This window comes from Pseudochaenichthys georgianus, unplaced genomic scaffold (assembly GCF_902827115.2).
Source record: "Pseudochaenichthys georgianus unplaced genomic scaffold, fPseGeo1.2 scaffold_335_arrow_ctg1, whole genome shotgun sequence".
Taxonomy (NCBI): Eukaryota; Metazoa; Chordata; class Actinopteri; order Perciformes; family Channichthyidae; genus Pseudochaenichthys; species Pseudochaenichthys georgianus.
In genome coordinates, this window is record NW_027262959.1 from 66,304 (window position 1) to 84,398 (window position 18,095).

Consider the following 18,095-nt stretch of genomic DNA (forward strand, 5'->3'; position numbering starts at 1 on the left):
GGGCTATAAAGGAACTACAGCACGGTCACATGACTTCAGGTCACCACCGCTAAGCTAAAGGAGGCTAATGCTGGGTTATAAAGGAACTACAGCACGGTCACAAGACTTCACGTCACCACCGCTAAGCTAAAGGAGGCTAATGTTGGGCTATAGAGGAACTACAGCACGGTCACATGACTTCACGTCTCCACCGCTAAGCTAACGGAGGCTAATGTTGGGCTATAGAGGAACTACAGCACGGTCACATGACTTCACGTCTCCACCGCTAAACTAAAGGCGGCTAATGTTAGGCTATAAAGGAACTACAGCACGGTCACATGACTTCGCGTCTCCACCGCTAAGCTAAAGGCGGCTAATGTTGGGCTATAAAGGAACTACAGCACGGTCACATGACTTCACGTCACCACCGCTAAGCTAAAGGAGGCTAATGTTGGGCTATAGAGGAACTACAGCACGGTCACATGACTTCACGTCTCCACCGCTAAGCTAACGGAGGCTAATGTTGGGCTATAGAGGAACTACAGCACGGTCACATGACTTCACGTCTCCACCGCTAAACTAAAGGCGGCTAATGTTAGGCTATAAAGGAACTACAGCACGGTCACATGACTTCGCGTCTCCACCGCTAAGCTAAAGGCGGCTAATGTTGGGCTATAAAGGAACTACAGCACGGTCACATGACTTCACGTCACCACCGCTAAGCTAAAGGCGGCTAATGTTGGGCTATAGAGGAACTACAGCACGGTCACATGACTTCACGTCACCACCGCTAAGCTAAAGGCGGCTAATGTTGGGCTATAGAGGAACATACAGGACGGTCACATGACTTCACGTCACCACCGCTAAGCTAAAGGCGGCTAATGTTGGGCTATAAAGGAACTACAGCATGGTCACATGACTTCACCTCACCACCGCTAAGCTAAAGGAGGCTAATGTTGCGCTATAAAGGAACTACAGCACGGTCACATGACTTCACGTCACCACCGCTAAGCTAAAGGCGGCTAATGTTGGGTGTGATGACGTTTAGTCGTCTCATTTAGACACTTGTTATCAACCTCTGTTCTTTAACTCACCAATGGGGTATTTACTGATGTATTTGATGTGGTAGAACAACACGTTAACATCTCTTCAGCTCATGTTAACCATAGACCTGATTTCAGGCTAACAACCAGAAGCACATTCAGAAACCATTGACCTCCAGACCAGGGCACAGGAAGTGATGCTGCCTCATGGGTGAAGAACTCTGGATCTGGAGAACAGTGTATTATCTGATGGATTATTTACACATTATCATTATTTAAGCACTTTAAAATAATGTTGACAAAAAAAACGTATAAAGGTGCAATCACATTAAACCTTAATTCAAAGTTCCATTTCAAGCTTGACTCTAGCTATGCACTGGAGCATCACTGTGGCTTATGTGCTTTTATTGTGAAAGTATTTGAATATGAGCGGCTTAAAGTTAGTCAGAAACTCAAAGCTTCACACGAAAAGAAGAAAGTGACTTTAAGCTAATGTGTTAGTTATTTTGTGAATTAAAGAATTTAACAAGGAAAAAAGATGTTCGTAGGGAAAAAAAGAATATAAATATATATATATATATATATATATATATATGATAAAAGAATACTGTACATGGAGGGGGATAACAGATGAGAGAATACAAAGTCAAATATTACCCAGATAGAAAGTTGTAAAGTAAAGAGTCCCTATTCTTTTTTTTAGTGTTCCCTATCCTTTAGTGTGTTCTACAGGTGTTGGTGCAGGAGAGGACTCTTTAAAGTAGAGACACTACATACTGATATACACCTGAACATCAGCAGGAGAGGACTCTTTAAAGTAGAGACACTACATACTGATATACACCTGAACATCAGCAGGAGAGGACTCTTTAAAGTAGAGACACTACATACTGATATACACCTGAACATCATCAGGAGAGCACTCTTTAAAGTAGAGACACTACATACTGATATACACCTGAACATCAGCAGGAGAGGACTCTTTAAAGTAGAGACACTACATACTGATATACCTGGACATCAGCAGGAGAGGACTCTTTAAAGTAGAGACACTACATACTGATATACCTGGACATCAGCAGGAGCGGACTCTTTAAAGTAGAGACACTACATACTGATATACACCTGAACATCAGCAGGAGAGGACTCTTTAAAGTAGAGACACTACATACTGATATACACCTGAACATCAGCAGGAGAGGACTCTTTAAAGTAGAGACACTACATACTGATATACACCTGAACATCAGCAGGAGAGGACTCTTTAAAGTAGAGACACTACATACTGATATACACCTGAACATCAGCAGGAGAGGACTCTTTAAAGTAGAGACACTACATACTGATATACACCTGAACATCAGCAGGAGAGGACTCTTTAAAGTAGAGACACTACATACTGATATACCTGGACATCAGCAGGAGAGGACTCTTTAAAGTAGAGACGCTACATACTGATATACACCTGAACATCAGCAGGAGAGGACTCTTTAAAGTAGAGACACTACATGCTGATATACACCTGAACATCAGCAGGAGAGGACTCTTTAAAGTAGAGACACTACATACTGATATACACCTGAACATCAGCAGGAGAGGACTCTTTAAAGTAGAGACTCTACATACTGATATACACCTGAACATCAGAGGAGAGGACTCTTTAAAGTAGAGACACCACACACTGATATACACCTGAACATCAGCAGGAGAGGACTCTTTAAAGTAGAGACACTACATACTGATATACACCTGAACATCAGCAGGAGAGGACTCTTTAAAGTAGAGACACTACATACTGATATACACCTGAACATCAGCAGGAGAGGACTCTCTAAAGTAGAGACACTACATACTGATATACACCTGAACATCAGCAGGAGAGGACTCTTTAAAGTAAAGACACTACATACTGATATACACCTGAACATCAGCAGGAGAGGACTCTTTAAAGTAGAGACACTACATACTGATATACACCTGAACATCAGCAGGAGAGGACTCTTTAAAGTAGAGACATTACATACTGATATACACCTGAAACATCAGCAGGAGAGGACTCTTTAAAGTAGAGACACTACATACTGATATACACCTGGACATCAGCAGGAGAGGACTCTTTAAAGTAGAGACACTACATACTGATATACACCTGAACATCAGCAGGAGAGGACTCTTTAAAGTAGAGACACTACATACTTATATATTCATCATATTAATTAATCACTTATTTCATATAATATTTATTATAACGGCACTTTATTTGAACTCAACCCGCCTCTACCTGTAGCTGCTGAACACTTTACATTTAAATAAGATATAAAGAAGTAATTGGTGTTTTATATGTAGCTTTTGTTTTTATACAGCTCATAATTTCTGTTTGAAATGCTTTTTTCCAAAGTCTTGATTTAATAAAAGCCAGGTTTGAATATTTTAGATTTGTATGGACAAACTGCTGCTTGAGACTGACGTTCGTTTTTCCTTCAGACTTGTTTGATTTGAATGCAAAGACGTTTCTCAGTGTATCTTCTGTTGTTCAGGATTACTTTGATGTGTTTATCGATATGCAATCTCTGCTGAATTATCCCTTTAATAACATAATGATATTATCTACATGTTTATCTGCGTTCAGGATACACGCTGTTGACACTGTTCCTGCAGAAACCCGAAAGAAATGTTATGAATATCACACGAAGGCTTATTAAGACCATTGTAGGTTTAAAACATATACATATATATACATATACATATATTCATGATTTTCTCATCAATTGGCGCTCTTATACGTCACTTTCTTTCTGTTTTGTACTCTGTAAAATAAATGATGTTTCTGCTGAGGACACGCTTTCCTTCGTCTATGTCTGCTTTGTGAATACTCTCAGATCGTGCACTTCACATGGGAACAGCTGTCCTGCAGATATCATACTAATGCACCCTGGGGATTGATGAGAGAAGTCACTACGGTAACGGGATTATCCAACACGTTGTGAATCCACGGAGAGGAGAAGTCGAACTTCTGCTTTCAATACAATTATGAGAGAAGTCACTACGGTGACTCTGACTCCAGAGAGAAGTCTCTACGGTGACTCTGACTCCAGAGAGAAGTCTCTACGGTGACTCTGACTCCAGAGAGAAGTCTCTACGGTGACTCTGACTCCAGAGAGAAGTCTCTACGGTGACTCTGACTCCAGAGAGAAGTCACTACAGTGACTGACTCTAGAGAGAAGTCTCTACGGTGACTCTGACTCCAGAGAGAAGTCACTACAGTGACTCTGACTCCAGAGAGAAGTCACTACGGTGACTCTGACTCCAGAGAGAAGTCACTACGGTGACTCTGACTCCAGAGAGAAGTCTCTACGGTGACTCTGACTCTAGAGAGAAGTCACTACGGTGACTCTGACTCCAGAGAGAAGTCTCTACGGTGACTCTGACTCCAGAGAGAAGTCACTACGGTGACTCTGACTCTAGAGAGAAGTCACTACGGTGACTCTGACTCCAGAGAGAAGTCACTACGGTGACTCTGACTCCAGAGAGAAGTCACTACGGTGACTCTGACTCCAGAGAGAAGTCTCTACGGTGACTCTGACTCTAGAGAGAAGTCTCTACAGTGACTCTGACTCCAGAGAGAAGTCACTACGGTGACTCTGACTCCAGAGAGAAGTCACTACAGTGACTTCTCTCTGGAGTCAGAGTCACTACAGTGACTCTGACTCCAGAGAGAAGTCTCTACGGTGACTCTGACTCCAGAGAGAAGTCTCTACGGTGACTCTGACTCCAGAGAGAAGTCTCTACGGTGACTCTGACTCTAGAGAGAAGTCACTACGGTGACTCTGACTCTAGAGAGAAGTCACTACGGTGACTCTGACTCCAGAGAGAAGTCTCTACGGTGACTCTGACTCCAGAGAGAAGTCACTACGGTGACTCTGACTCTAGAGAGAAGTCACTACGGTGACTCTGACTCCAGAGAGAAGTCACTACGGTGACTCTGACTCCAGAGAGAGTCACTACGGTGACTCTGACTCCAGAGAGAAGTCTCTACGGTGACTCTGACTCCAGAGAGAAGTCTCTACGGTGACTCTGACTCCAGAGAGAAGTCTCTACGGTGACTCTGACTCCAGAGAGAAGTCTCTACGGTGACTCTGACTCTAGAGAGAAGTCACTACGGTGACTCTGACTCTAGAGAGAAGTCTCTACGGTGACTCTGACTCCAGAGAGAAGTCTCTACGGTGACTCTGACTCTAGAGAGAAGTCTCTACGGTGACTCTGACTCTAGAGAGAAGTCACTACGGTGACTCTGACTCTAGAGAGAAGTCTCTACGGTGACTCTGACTCTAGAGAGAAGTCTCTACGGTGACTCTGACTCCAGAGAGAAGTCACTACGGTGACTCTGACTCTAGAGAGAAGTCACTACGGTGACTCTGACTCCAGAGAGAAGTCACTACGGTGACTCTGACTCCAGAGAGAAGTCACTACGGTGACTCTGACTCCAGAGAGAAGTCTCTACGGTGACTCTGACTCCAGAGAGAAGTCACTACGGTGACTCTGACTCCAGAGAGAAGTCTCTACGGTGACTCTGACTCCAGAGAGAAGTCTCTACGGTGACTCTGACTCTAGAGAGAAGTCACTACGGTGACTCTGACTCCAGAGAGAAGTCTCTACGGTGACTCTGACTCTAGAGAGAAGTCTCTACGGTGACTCTGACTCCAGAGAGAAGTCTCTACGGTGACTCTGACTCCAGAGAGAAGTCTCTACGGTGACTCTGACTCTAGAGAGAAGTCTCTACGGTGACTCTGACTCCAGAGAGAAGTCACTACGGTGACTCTGACTCCAGAGAGAAGTCACTACGGTGACTCTGACTCCAGAGAGAAGTCACTACGGTGACTCTGACTCCAGAGAGAAGTCACTACGGTGACTCTGACTCTAGAGAGAAGTCTCTACGGTGACTCTGACTCCAGAGAGAAGTCACTACGGTGACTCTGACTCCAGAGAGAAGTCACTACGGTGACTCTGACTCCAGAGAGAAGTCTCTACGGTGACTCTGACTCTAGAGAGAAGTCTCTACAGTGACTCTGACTCCAGAGAGAAGTCACTACGGTGACTCTGACTCCAGAGAGAAGTCACTACGGTGACTCTGACTCCAGAGAGAAGTCACTACAGTGACTTCTCTCTGGAGTCAGAGTCACTACAGTGACTCTGACTCCAGAGAGAAGTCTCTACGGTGACTCTGACTCCAGAGAGAAGTCTCTACGGTGACTCTGACTCTAGAGAGAAGTCACTACGGTGACTCTGACTCTAGAGAGAAGTCACTACGGTGACTCTGACTCCAGAGAGAAGTCTCTACGGTGACTCTGACTCTAGAGAGAAGTCTCTACGGTGACTCTGACTCCAGAGAGAAGTCACTACGGTGACTCTGACTCCAGAGAGAAGTCTCTACGGTGACTCTGACTCTAGAGAGAAGTCTCTACGGTGACTCTGACTCCAGAGAGAAGTCACTACGGTGACTCTGACTCCAGAGAGAAGTCACTACGGTGACTCTGACTCCAGAGAGAAGTCTCTACGGTGACTCTGACTCCAGAGAGAAGTCTCTACGGTGACTCTGACTCCAGAGAGAAGTCACTACGGTGACTCTGACTCCAGAGAGAAGTCACTCCGGTGACTCTGACTCTAGAGAGAAGTCTCTACGGTGACTCTGACTCCAGAGAGAAGTCTCTACGGTGATTCTGACTCTAGAGAGAAGTCTCTACGGTGACTCTGACTCCAGAGAGAAGTCTCTACGGTGATTCTGACTCCAGAGAGAAGTCTCTACGGTGACTCTGACTCCAGAGAGAAGTCTCTACGGTGACTCTGACTCCAGAGAGAAGTCTCTACGGTGACTCTGACTCCAGAGAGAAGTCTCTACGGTGACTCTGACTCTAGAGAGAAGTCACTACGGTGACTCTGACTCCAGAGAGAAGTCTCTACGGTGACTCTGACTCTAGAGAGAAGTCACTACGGTGACTCTGACTCTAGAGAGAAGTCACTACAGTGACTCTGACTCCAGAGAGAAGTCTCTACGGTGACTCTGACTCCAGAGAGAAGTCTCTACGGTGACTCTGACTCCAGAGAGAAGTCTCTACGGTGACTCTGACTCTAGAGAGAAGTCTCTACGGTGATTCTGACTCCAGAGAGAAGTCTCTACGGTGACTCTGACTCTAGAGAGAAGTCACTACGGTGACTCTGACTCCAGAGAGAAGTCTCTACGGTGACTCTGACTCTAGAGAGAAGTCACTACGGTGACTCTGACTCTAGAGAGAAGTCTCTACGGTGACTCTGACTCCAGAGAGAAGTCACTACGGTGACTCTGACTCTAATTCTCTGATTCTAGTTCCAAGAATGCAGGGTTGTTGGTTGTTCCTAGAGTCTCTGAAAGTACAATGGGAGCCAGAGCCTTTTCTTATCAAGCTCCACATTTGTGGAATCAGCTTCCAGTTTGTGTTCGGGCGGCAGACACCCTATCCGTTTTTAAGAGTGCGCTTAAGACCTTCCTTTTTGATAAAGCTTATAGTTAGGGCTGATTAGATTCAGCCCCTAGTTTTGCTGATATAGGCTTAGTTTGTCGGGGGACATCTTACTTCTTCCTTCTCTCTGTCTGTACCCGTGTACACTCATGTTCCATTAACCCAGCTTCCCCACATCTCTTTCTTTTGGTGTCTATATACGCTGGGATCCGGAGTCATGGATGATCCTGCGGTCCTGTGTCCTGGATCGCGAGCCCTGGATCTTGAGTCGTGGCTGTGGTCCTGGATCATCGGTCCTGGATGGATATCCTCATGGATTCATCTTCCTATTATACACACATGCATTTCAAACATTTGGACTACCTATGTTGCAAATGTATCATCTTTTCAATTTACACACGGCATCTATTGCACGTCTGTCCGTCCTGGAGAGGATCCTCCTCTGCTGCTCTCCCTGAGGTTTCTCCATGTTCCCTTAAAACTGTGGGTTTTCTCCGGAAGTTTTTCCTTGTACGATGTGAGGGTCTAAGGACAGAGGGTCTAAGGACAGAGGGTCTAATGATAGAGGGTCTAAATATAGAGGGTCTAAGGACAGAGGGTCTAAATATAGAGGGTCTAAGGACAGAGGGTCTGAGGACAGAGGGTCTGAGGACAGAGGGTCTGAGGACAGAGGGTCTGAGGACAGAGGGTCTGAGGACAGAGGGTGTCGTATTGTCATACTGATATTCTGTACACACTGTGAAGACCACTGAGACAAACGTAACATTTGTGATATTGGGCTATAAATAAACATTGATTGATTGATTGATAAAGCTTTGATCTTAATCAGTCTGTGAGGCGTTTTGCTGAACAAGATGGTAATCGCCGCATTCAGCTGTAAAACACGTCAACTTGATGCTCTGCTCACGGATGAGCATACACAACTATTAAGATGATGACCTTACGTGTGTAAATATATGTTTTTCTTTGAGGGGGTCTGCCCCCAAAAACAGTTTTAGGTCCTGAGAAAGTCAAATAAGACGGTGTAACTAGGCCAGCAGGTAAGGGCTCTCCACTGGATCATAACTGAGTATAAAGAATGCATGACTGAAGTGATGGAGGCCAGGTTGAAGGAAAACAAAAAGAGGAAACAACAGATCAAGCAAACCCCCCCCTCAGATTCCACAGCAACCAGAAGAACATACAGACTGGCTGGTGATTTGATTCATCAGCTTTGTGATGGAATAGAACATGCAGTGCATTCCCTGAGCTGTGGGCGAGTCCACTGACACGCTGAGGATGCTCAGTGGCTGGTGTGTGTGAGATGTTATGATGAGGCAAAGGGCGGTTTGCTGAAGATGTGTTGGGCCTGAGGATCCTCAGTGGACACACAAGGGGGGGGGGGGAAGACATTTATAAAGCACTGCTGAACGAAAGAGGGTGCGGCTGCCTTTATTCATAACTGCAGCTCTTACACTGCGACTCTGAGGGTCGAGCACAGACACAACGACAATGAAAACTGTTTTGTTGGTCGAAGGCACTTATTGAGTGACTTTGGATAAAAGCGTCCGCTAAATGCAACGTGATGATGTAAGGGAAACGGCTGCATACTGAGACTTTATGTGTTTGCAACCTCGTGTTTAGAATCTTGTTGAATTGTTTAAAAGTTTGAATGACCGTAAGAAACGGACCTTTATCCTATTGGAACATTTCTTTTGGACCTCTAAGCTTTGTATCTGAGCACCCCTGGGCTAGGGAATGACGACTAAGGCTAAAAGGGACAGGTGATAGTAAACCTCTGAGCGTGAGAGACGCAGGAGACACAGAGACACAGGAGAGAGGCGTAGTGCTGCATCATGCTTTATTAAATCAGAAATGCATTAACTCAAGGAGGATGAAATAAAGTCTACAGATCAGACGGTAGCTTCCTCTGCAGCAGATGGACACGCTGCGGGATAAAGAGGAGCCCGCTAACCGCTAACACACACACACACACACACGATCCTCCCGAGCGGCGCTGCTCTGTGCAGCACGGCGACAGATAGCCGCAGCCGCCGCGCCGCGCAGAGCCGCGCTCACAATACAGATAATACGAATAATTAATAACCGAGACGGTGAGAGCGTGCTCATCGACACGTCGGCGGGGCGAGGCCGGTTCACGCTGCGTGCATGAGGGTTAGCCCGCAGCGCTCGGGGCCTCGCCTCCGTCAGAAACGGAAAGATCCAAAATAATACGTTTGTCTGAGTTTCGTCGGCAGGGAGCCGCTCCACCTGCCGAGGCCAGCTTTAGACTTCAACTGATCGTTGAGGCGCAGCGTTTCGTTTCTCGCTTCTCAGGGTATTCGTTCCTGGGAAACTTTCTCCTGGTCAAACGTGTTCATCTTAGTTTCAGGTAATATTGTCATAAATAACAATGCATACATTTCCATAACCGTCAGTTCGGCTATATACATTATGTACATGTCACAGTTCAACATCCGACGTCTTCCAACATGGCACACTTTATAACAACGTTAGACGTGAGTCTCGTTTGGCATAAATTAATGTCAAGTTTGGTACAAAAATAGTTCATATTTACAAAACAGGAATCCAGATCGTTCTCACGTCAAAATGATCATTGCTAATTCACTAAATCAAAGGTTCTGGAGTGGGGAGCGGGAATAAATTAACTTTTAGGGTTTTACACGGAGCAGACGTGATCAGGGTCTCCGGGCTCAGTCGGGGGCATCTGGAAACAAAATGAATACATTACTAATCAGACACTTAATGTTATTTATATTTCATAGCATCAAGCGCTATGTGTAACGTGTATTCATACCATGTGTTCAGCACTACGTGTTTGTATATTGGATTGAAGATCGTTTTCCTCTTACCTTTACGGAGTCGGGGACTTTGGAGAGAATGGGGACTTCACCCTCTGCGGAGACTTGATTGGCTCCGGGGACTTCACCCTCAGAGGGGATTTGATTGGCTCCGGGGACTTGACCCTCAGAGGGGATTTGATTGGCTCCGGGGACTTGACCCTCAGAGGGGATTTGATTGGCTCTGGGGACTTGAACCTCTGAGGAGACTTGATTGGTTCGGGAGACTTGATTGGTTCGGGGGACTTGGCCTCAGGGGAGGTGATTCTGGCCGCCAGTTTCTCCTTGGATTCGGACTTGCGGACGGTCAGAGTGAAATGGGCCTCTTGTTTGCCTCCGGCGTTTTCCACCAGCACGGAGTAGCTGCCATCGTCCGACATCTCCACGGTGGAGATGTCTAAGGAGGAGCTGCGCTGCATGGAGACGATGTGGTGACGGAAAGAGGATCCGATGGAGGATCCTTGGTGCAGCCAGGTGATCGAAGGCGCCGGTTCGCCGTCCACATCGCACTCAAACCTGGCGAAGTCTCCCTCCTCCACTGTCAGGGAGCGAGGTTTGCTCAGGATCTTGGCTGGAGAAGTCGTCTTCTCCTTACGCTTCTCAACAACAACAGTGGTGCTCTTCGTCTCAGTCCTGCTCTCCATCACGGTCGTCTTCGAGGAGGACATGTGATACTCCTCTGTCCGGGTCATCTCTGGGAGATGGGAGGACGGAGGCTCCTCGTCTCTGCGGAGCGAGGAGAAGGCAGCGTATTCCTCTCCGGCCACATCCAACGTGGCGTAGTCCGAAGTCTCTCCCTTGGCGTTGGTGCAGACCACGCGGTACGTGCCGGAGTCTTCAGTCATGCAGTTGTTGATCCTGAGAGTCAGGACCCCGCTGAGGTGGCTCATCTGGTATGTGCCGGTCTGATGAATCTCTTTCCCGTTGTGGAACCACTTGACCTCTGGCTCGGGTCTGGCCTGGATGTTCAGGGTGAACCTGGTGTTGGAGCCGTAGGGTACGCGGTGCGACCGCATCCTAATGGTGATCCGGGGGCCGTGGTCAAGACTGAAGGGAGCCTGTGTCACCGTCTCGAAAGTCCTCTCCACCGATTTCCTCTCCGACCTCAGAGCCATCTTTCTCTCCTCGTACCTGGAGGCGTAGTCGACTTGAGTGAGGGCCACATCGGACACGGCAGACCTGTCTTGGCTATGTGATGTCCTTATGTGGGGCTCAGGTGTTTCGAGCTTCTTGATTGGTTTGGGCATATATTCGGAGGTGAAGGATGTGAGGTGTTCAGATTCAACGTCCTGAGAGAAGGTGGAGACGGTGACAGTGGTTTCCTTTTTAGAGGTGCGAGTCTTCTCCTCAAACTCCATGCGTTTGAGCGCACTCTTGTAGGTGGATAACCGCTGGCCGGTTGTGTGAGGGCGCAGCAGCTCCTGGTCTTCCCTCTCCTCATGCACCCTCTGTTTCTCTCTTTGAGGTCTGTCGGTGGCTTTGTCGTGTCGCTGGCGGAGGTCAGCGTAACTGGGTCCGGCCTCGTATTTAGATGGGATTCTATAGGAGTCGTATCTGCAGGCCTCTTCCGCGTCTTCGTCCTCGCGGTAGGCTTTTCTTGGGGATGATGGACGCAGCGCCGACAGCTCGAAGCGCACCGGGCTGAAACTGGGTGGGGAAGCAGAGTATCCATACTCCAGCTCGTCCTCCAGACGAAGCCTCTCCTCCTCAGTCCTCTTCATGGACAGGTACTCCTTCACAGGCAGCAGGAGCTCCTCGTCGGACATGTCACCCAGAGACCTCCTCCTGATGCGGTGGTAGGCTTCCAGCTCAGGGGAAAGAGAGCGCTGCCTTGCCGGCCTCACGGTCTCCAAGTCGTCCTGAGTCATGGACGAGATGCGCCACTTGGGCTTATACTGGTCCTTGATCCTGATAGGAATCTCGTAGAACTGGTCCCACCTGGAGAGGCGGATACGCTTCAACCTCTTCTGATGGATTTTGTCCATCGGCTCAGGGAACTCGTACTGATCTCGCAGCTTCTTGTACCACTTCATGTCAGAGAGTGGCTGGAAGTGTTTGATCTCCACGTCCTCCACGAGAGACGCCGGGTTAATGACGCGAGGAGCAGGAACATCGTATGGCATGCGCAGCCTCTTCTCATCAGCGCGCTTCTTCTTCTCCTCCTTTTCTTTCTGAATCTCCGCCTCGGTCTTCTCCCCCTTCTTTGTGGTCACGGCGGGCTTGAACATGGAGGCTGCCTCCCTGACTGCCTGCACGGCCAGGGGTGGTAGAGGGATGAATACCGTGTCAGACATGATCTGAGACAGCCTCACCTTCTTGTCCATCTCTGCCTTTCCAGCCATCGCTTTCTTCTCCTTGGAACTCATTTCCACTTCCCTCCTCACGTGAGTGGACCGCTCCACCTTGAGTGTTGCCTGGCAGCTGGCGGAGCCGGCAGAGTTGGTAGCAGTGACTCGGTAAACACCGGAGTCGTCAATCAGAGTGCCTCCTACGTGAAGGATGTAGTAATCAAGACCCTCGTGGACGACCTCGATGGACGGTCCAAAGGCCAGAGGCATGCCGTCCTTCTCCCACTTCAATTGGGGATGTCCGGACACTCTGATCTCAAAGCGCACATTCTGGCCCTCCCGGCACTCCACGTTGGCGAGCAGGCGTTTGAACATCGGCCTCAAGGTGAGGTCTGCTGGTTTGGGTCGGGGAACAATGGTGATACGAGCCTTGCAGCTGTCATCACCGAAACTGTTGCGTGCCACAACGCTGTACTCGGCATCGTCCTCGTCCTCAAGCTTGTGGATGATCATCTGGTACAGGCCCTTGTCGCTGATGAAGGTGTACTTCTTCTCGTCTTGTCCAGGGACCAGTTTCTGTCCAGATTTGTGCCAGACGACACGAGGCTCTGGGTGGACTGTGACGGTGACACTAAGGCGTATGTCCTCACCGATGTAGGCGGTGCGGTTGACCAAAGGAAGAGTGAACTCCGGAGGCTTCTGAAGCATCCTGGCAGTGTCCACTCTGCGCTTCGTCTTCTTTACCACGCGGGCGGTGAAGAAGTCGCGGTAAGATCTGACCCCGTTGATAAACAGCTCTGCGTAGGCGCTGTCCTCCCCATACTCGTTCACAATCTTGCATCGGTAGGTGCCGTCGTCGGCCCTTGTGACCTTGTTGATGGCGATGAAAGCCAGGCCGTCCTCAAATTCTATTTCATATTTGTCTCCAGCTTCGAGCTGCCTGACGCCACAGTACCACGTGACTTCAGTAGTGCTGTCGTAGTTTTCAATGGTGCAGCCAAATTTCACATTGCTTCCCTCCTTCGCCACGGCATGGCTGATCTGGCCTCCGACAGGGCCGTGTTCAAACGGAGCGATCTTCACCTTGGAGACGAAGACGCCACGCTGGGTTCTGATGGAGCCGCCGCTGGCTACACGGGCTGCGGAGACGACTGTCTTCCACTCTTTCCTTTCCATTGTCTGGTAGTATCTCTTGTGTCTGCCGGTCTGCATCGCCCGGCTGCTGATCTCCTCTGCAGGCTTGGTCAGCCAAGGATGCACCAGAGCCTCGGCCGCGGACATACGATGTTTACGCTCCTTGGTCATCAGGCGGTCCGTGAAGTCCAACGCCTCCACACTGACCTGCTTGAAGGACTCGTCTTCGTAGGTGTAGGCGGCACTGGAGATGTTGTCAATCATCTGCTGGTTTGTTTCGGCCGTGAACGGGTTCAGGCCGCTGAGCAGCACGTAGGCGAGGACGCCCACCGCCCACATGTCGGTGACGGTGCTGACCATGTCACACTGGTGGATCTCAGGAGCAGCGTACTCTGCGGTGGTGTACTGGACTTTGATGACGTCTCCAGGAGTCATGTGTCGGGACTGGCCCAACTCGATGATCTTCACGTTGGAGCCGGTTCGCGTTGTGTACACGATGTTCTCAGGTCTGATGTCAAAGTGTCCGTAGCTCTCATCGTGCAGGAAATCAAGAGCCGAGCAGACCTGCCGGATGTAGCTGACGATCTCGCGCTCATTGAACTCGAACTCGGCCGTGCTGAGGCGCTCAAAGATGTCTGCGCCGGATATGAAGTCGTAGATCAACACCAGCTCCTCCGGGCTGTCGAAGGACTCTTGCAGGAGCAGGAAGTTTTCATGTTTGGCCAGATTCAGGGTAGCGATTTCCTTCTTGACGATGGCCTGATCAGCGCCTCTCACCTTGCAGTATTTAGCCATGTACGTCTTCTCGGTGGCGATGTTCACACAGCGGTGGACGATCCCAAACTGACCTCTGCCCAACTCCTCTGCAATGGCGTACTTGCTGTGCATATTCTTGACGTCAGAGTGAGTCTTGCCCCTGGGGACGCGGCCGCTGTCGTCCACCTCCCGGTCGTACAGCAGGACTCTGGACTTGTCCTCCTTGGTCATGATTGGTCCGCTGGTCTCCGATGGAGTGCTCTGTCCAAACTTGTTCTCCGCGATGACTCTGAACTGGTAGCTGGTTCCTCCGAAGAGATTGGTCACGGTGTAGTGGGTGTCTCTGGACTGGACGACGCGCTCCCACCTCTCGGCGGTGGTGGGGCACTTCTCAATGATGTAGCTGACGACCCTGCTGCCTCCGTCATTGGCGGGGACCACCCAGTTCAGCCTGACAGAATCCCTGGAGACGTCGGTGGCTTTGACTCCACGTGGAGGATCGGGAACGTCGGCCACATCCAACTCCACTGTCTGCTGGTCGATTCCAAACCTGTTCTTGGCACAGACAATGTAGAAGCCGGCATCCTTCTTCTCCACTCCGTTGGAGAACACCAGCGAGGTGAACGACCTGGTGACGATGACCTGGTAGTGGCCGTTGCTGTCGATGAGATCTTGTCCCTTCTGCCATGTGATGACAGGATCTGGTTTGCCGCTGAAAGGAATCTTGATATTGACCACTTCTCCGCGCAGGGCGGGAATGGCTTCCTTGTCCTTCAGGTTCTTCGGCAGGTTGATCTTGGCTGGAACTAGAAATAAGAAAATGTTTCAACGTCAAGTCTTATTTAAATTCCTGCAAACACAACCTCTTCTAAAACTGCTCTAAATATGTTGTAGATATTTGTACCTAACTCAGTTCATGTTCTTCCCCGTGTTAATGCCATGCACTGATAGACCAAAGCTAATTCCTGGAACATGTATGTCTTCGGTTTTTCAATTGACAGAAGAAATGTTTCCCTATTCTGACTTTATAAACCAAATAAAAAACCAGTGGCCCGGAAAATCAATGTGAACTTACTTTCCACATCCAGAGACACAGTGGCGCAGATGGAGCCGCCCTGGTTGGTGGCCCTGACCTGGTACACGGTGGAGTCTTCGTCGTCCGCCTCGGTGATCACCAGCTGGTGGTAGCCTCCCTTGAACTCCTGGATCTTGATCTTCTTTCCGTCAGAGTGGATCTCCTTTCCTCGTCTGAACCACTTGATCACAGGCTTGGGCTGGCCCAGGATCTTGCACACCAAGGTGGCGTTGCTCTTGTACTTGACGCTCATGTTCCTCAGCTCCTCCTTGAAGGCCGGAGCGCGGATATCCATAGCGGTGACCGGCACGATGGGCGCGGTCTCCTCGCTGTAGTCGCTCTCACCTCCCAGGTTCTCGCATTTCACGCGGAAGATGCACTCCACGCCCTCGGCCAGGCGCTTGGCGGAGAACACGGTCTGCTTGATCTCGTCCTTTGTCACCGCGGCCCACTCGCTCCATTCCTTCTTGTCCTTCTTGAACTTCTTCTCCAGGCAGTAGCACTTGATCTTGGAGCCGCCGTCGCTGAGCGGAGGCTTCCAGGAAACCACGCAGGAGTCTTTGGTGATGCCGGAAACAACCGGAGACAGAGGAGGTGATGGTTTCTCTGCGTGAGGAAGACACAATCCAGAAGCCATGAGTACATGTGGGTGTGTGTAGATAACAATAAGAGGTCAGGAAAGTACTCTGAAGAATACATAAAGCTGTTTGATGAACATGTTTGACTTGTGTCAGAGTTAGCAGGCCGTAGTATCAGCGCTGTGTCTTTCAGGAAGTTAGCATGTAAGTGCGAGATCAAAACACGGGTTGCTTTTGATCGGACTTTTAGCACCAATGAAATAAATAAAACGTACCCAGCTGGCTCTTGATGAGGATGGGGGCGCTGAGCTCCAGAGGTTCGCTGTTGCCGTAGCGGTTCTGGGCGTAAACCCTGAAGAAGTACCCGGCGCTGTCGATGAGGTTGGGCACGCGGCAGGAGATGCCGTTAATGGAGGAGGACACCAGTTCCCACTCGGTGCCTTCCTTGTCCTCACGCTTTTCCACGATGTAGTTTGTGATCATGCAACCGCCATCGTCTGCGGGCGCCTTCCAGCTGATGATGACGGAGTTCTTCAGCAGAGCCTCCAGCTTGATGGGGCCCTGGGGCATCTCCGGTTTGTCTGCAAACACAGGCAGCATATTCGATTATAGCCTCAACACTGACGCTCTGAATATGTGAGTGGGGGAAGGGAGCAGAACCTCCATTGAAGTTCTAAAGAGACTAACACATACTCAAGGATGCTTAGACCAAAGCAAACTGCCCTCAACTGGAATCTAATTATAATAACAATGTAGTACCATAATGTTTCCCTTTCTGTATCTGCTTATAGCATACTGCTAATAACATTAGCCTCGTCTTCTAACATGCTAACAGTCCCCCTGACACATCGGTTGCAGCCCGTACCGTAGATCTCCACGTTGAAGGCGGTGTCCGCCCGGCCAAAGTGGTTGTGCAGCCGGATTCTGTATTTTCCTCCGTGCTTTCTGCGCTGCACGTTCTTGATCACCAGGTGGGTGTAGAACCCGGTGGTCTCGATGCTGATGTCGTCTGTGTCCTGCAGGGTCTTGGCGCCGTGCAGCCACATGATCTTGGGCTCAGGCCGGCCGATGTAGACGCAGTGGATGCGCACGGTGGACCCCAGGCCGGCGTAGTAGGTTTCCTTCAGCGGGTAGTCGGGGTGGAAGCAGGCGGCGGCCTCCAGCACCAGCGTGCCGGTGGTCTCGACCTCGCCGGCGTCGTTGACAGCCTTGCAGGTGTAATCGCCCTCGTCCTCCTGCTGGTCCGTGCTGATGGACAGCGAGTGGTTGCGGCCGTCAGAGCTCATCTCAAACTTGCGGGACTCGATGACCTCCTTGCCGGTGTGGTACCACTTGATGTCGGGGAGGGGTCTGCCGATGATCTGGCACTTCATAACGCCGGGCTGGCCCAGTTTGGTTGTCACTTCGTCCATTTCCTTTCTCAGGCCCGGCGCGGCTTCAACTGCGCCACAGAACAAGAACACGTTTATTAGAACCTTAACGATGGGATCTCAGAATGGCTTTATGATAACGCTAAATATTATACTGCAAATAATAATAATGATGCTCTGGCTCACCGCTGAGCTTGGTCCTGATGCAGGTGGCGGTCCTGCGTGGTCGGCTCATGCCCGTCTCGTTCTCGGCGAACACTCTGAACTCGTACTCGGTTGCCTCGGCGAGGCTGTAGGCGGTGAACTCCTTCTCCTTCAGCCTCTGCTTGCTGGACTTCGTCCATTTGATCTCGATGGACTTCCTGTGTTCCACCCAGTAGCCGAGCACCTCCTTTCCTCCGTCACACGCTGGGGCCTTCCAGCGGATGGCGATAGAGTTCTTTGCCACGGTAACCGTGTCGATCTCGCCCGGTTGACTAGGCTTGTCTGGGGAGAGAAATAAAAACCATAAGCTCCTGGTGCCAACGGATCATCAATG

General features: G+C 49.6%; 1 protein-coding gene across 1 annotated transcript in view; it reads right to left on the reverse strand.

Moving 5' to 3' along the window:
* Window positions 1-9,339: 9,339 nt before the first annotated feature.
* LOC117442195 (titin-like) overlaps window positions 9,340-18,095 on the reverse strand; it is a 193,814-nt gene continuing 185,058 nt past the window's right edge. Inside the window, 6 exon segments of the mRNA XM_071202368.1 lie at window positions 9,340-10,223; window positions 10,369-15,340; window positions 15,610-16,215; window positions 16,463-16,768; window positions 17,053-17,628; window positions 17,744-18,043. Coding sequence (XP_071058469.1) covers window positions 10,371-15,340; window positions 15,610-16,215; window positions 16,463-16,768; window positions 17,053-17,628; window positions 17,744-18,043 — 6,758 coding nt within the window. The 3' untranslated portion in view covers window positions 9,340-10,223; window positions 10,369-10,370.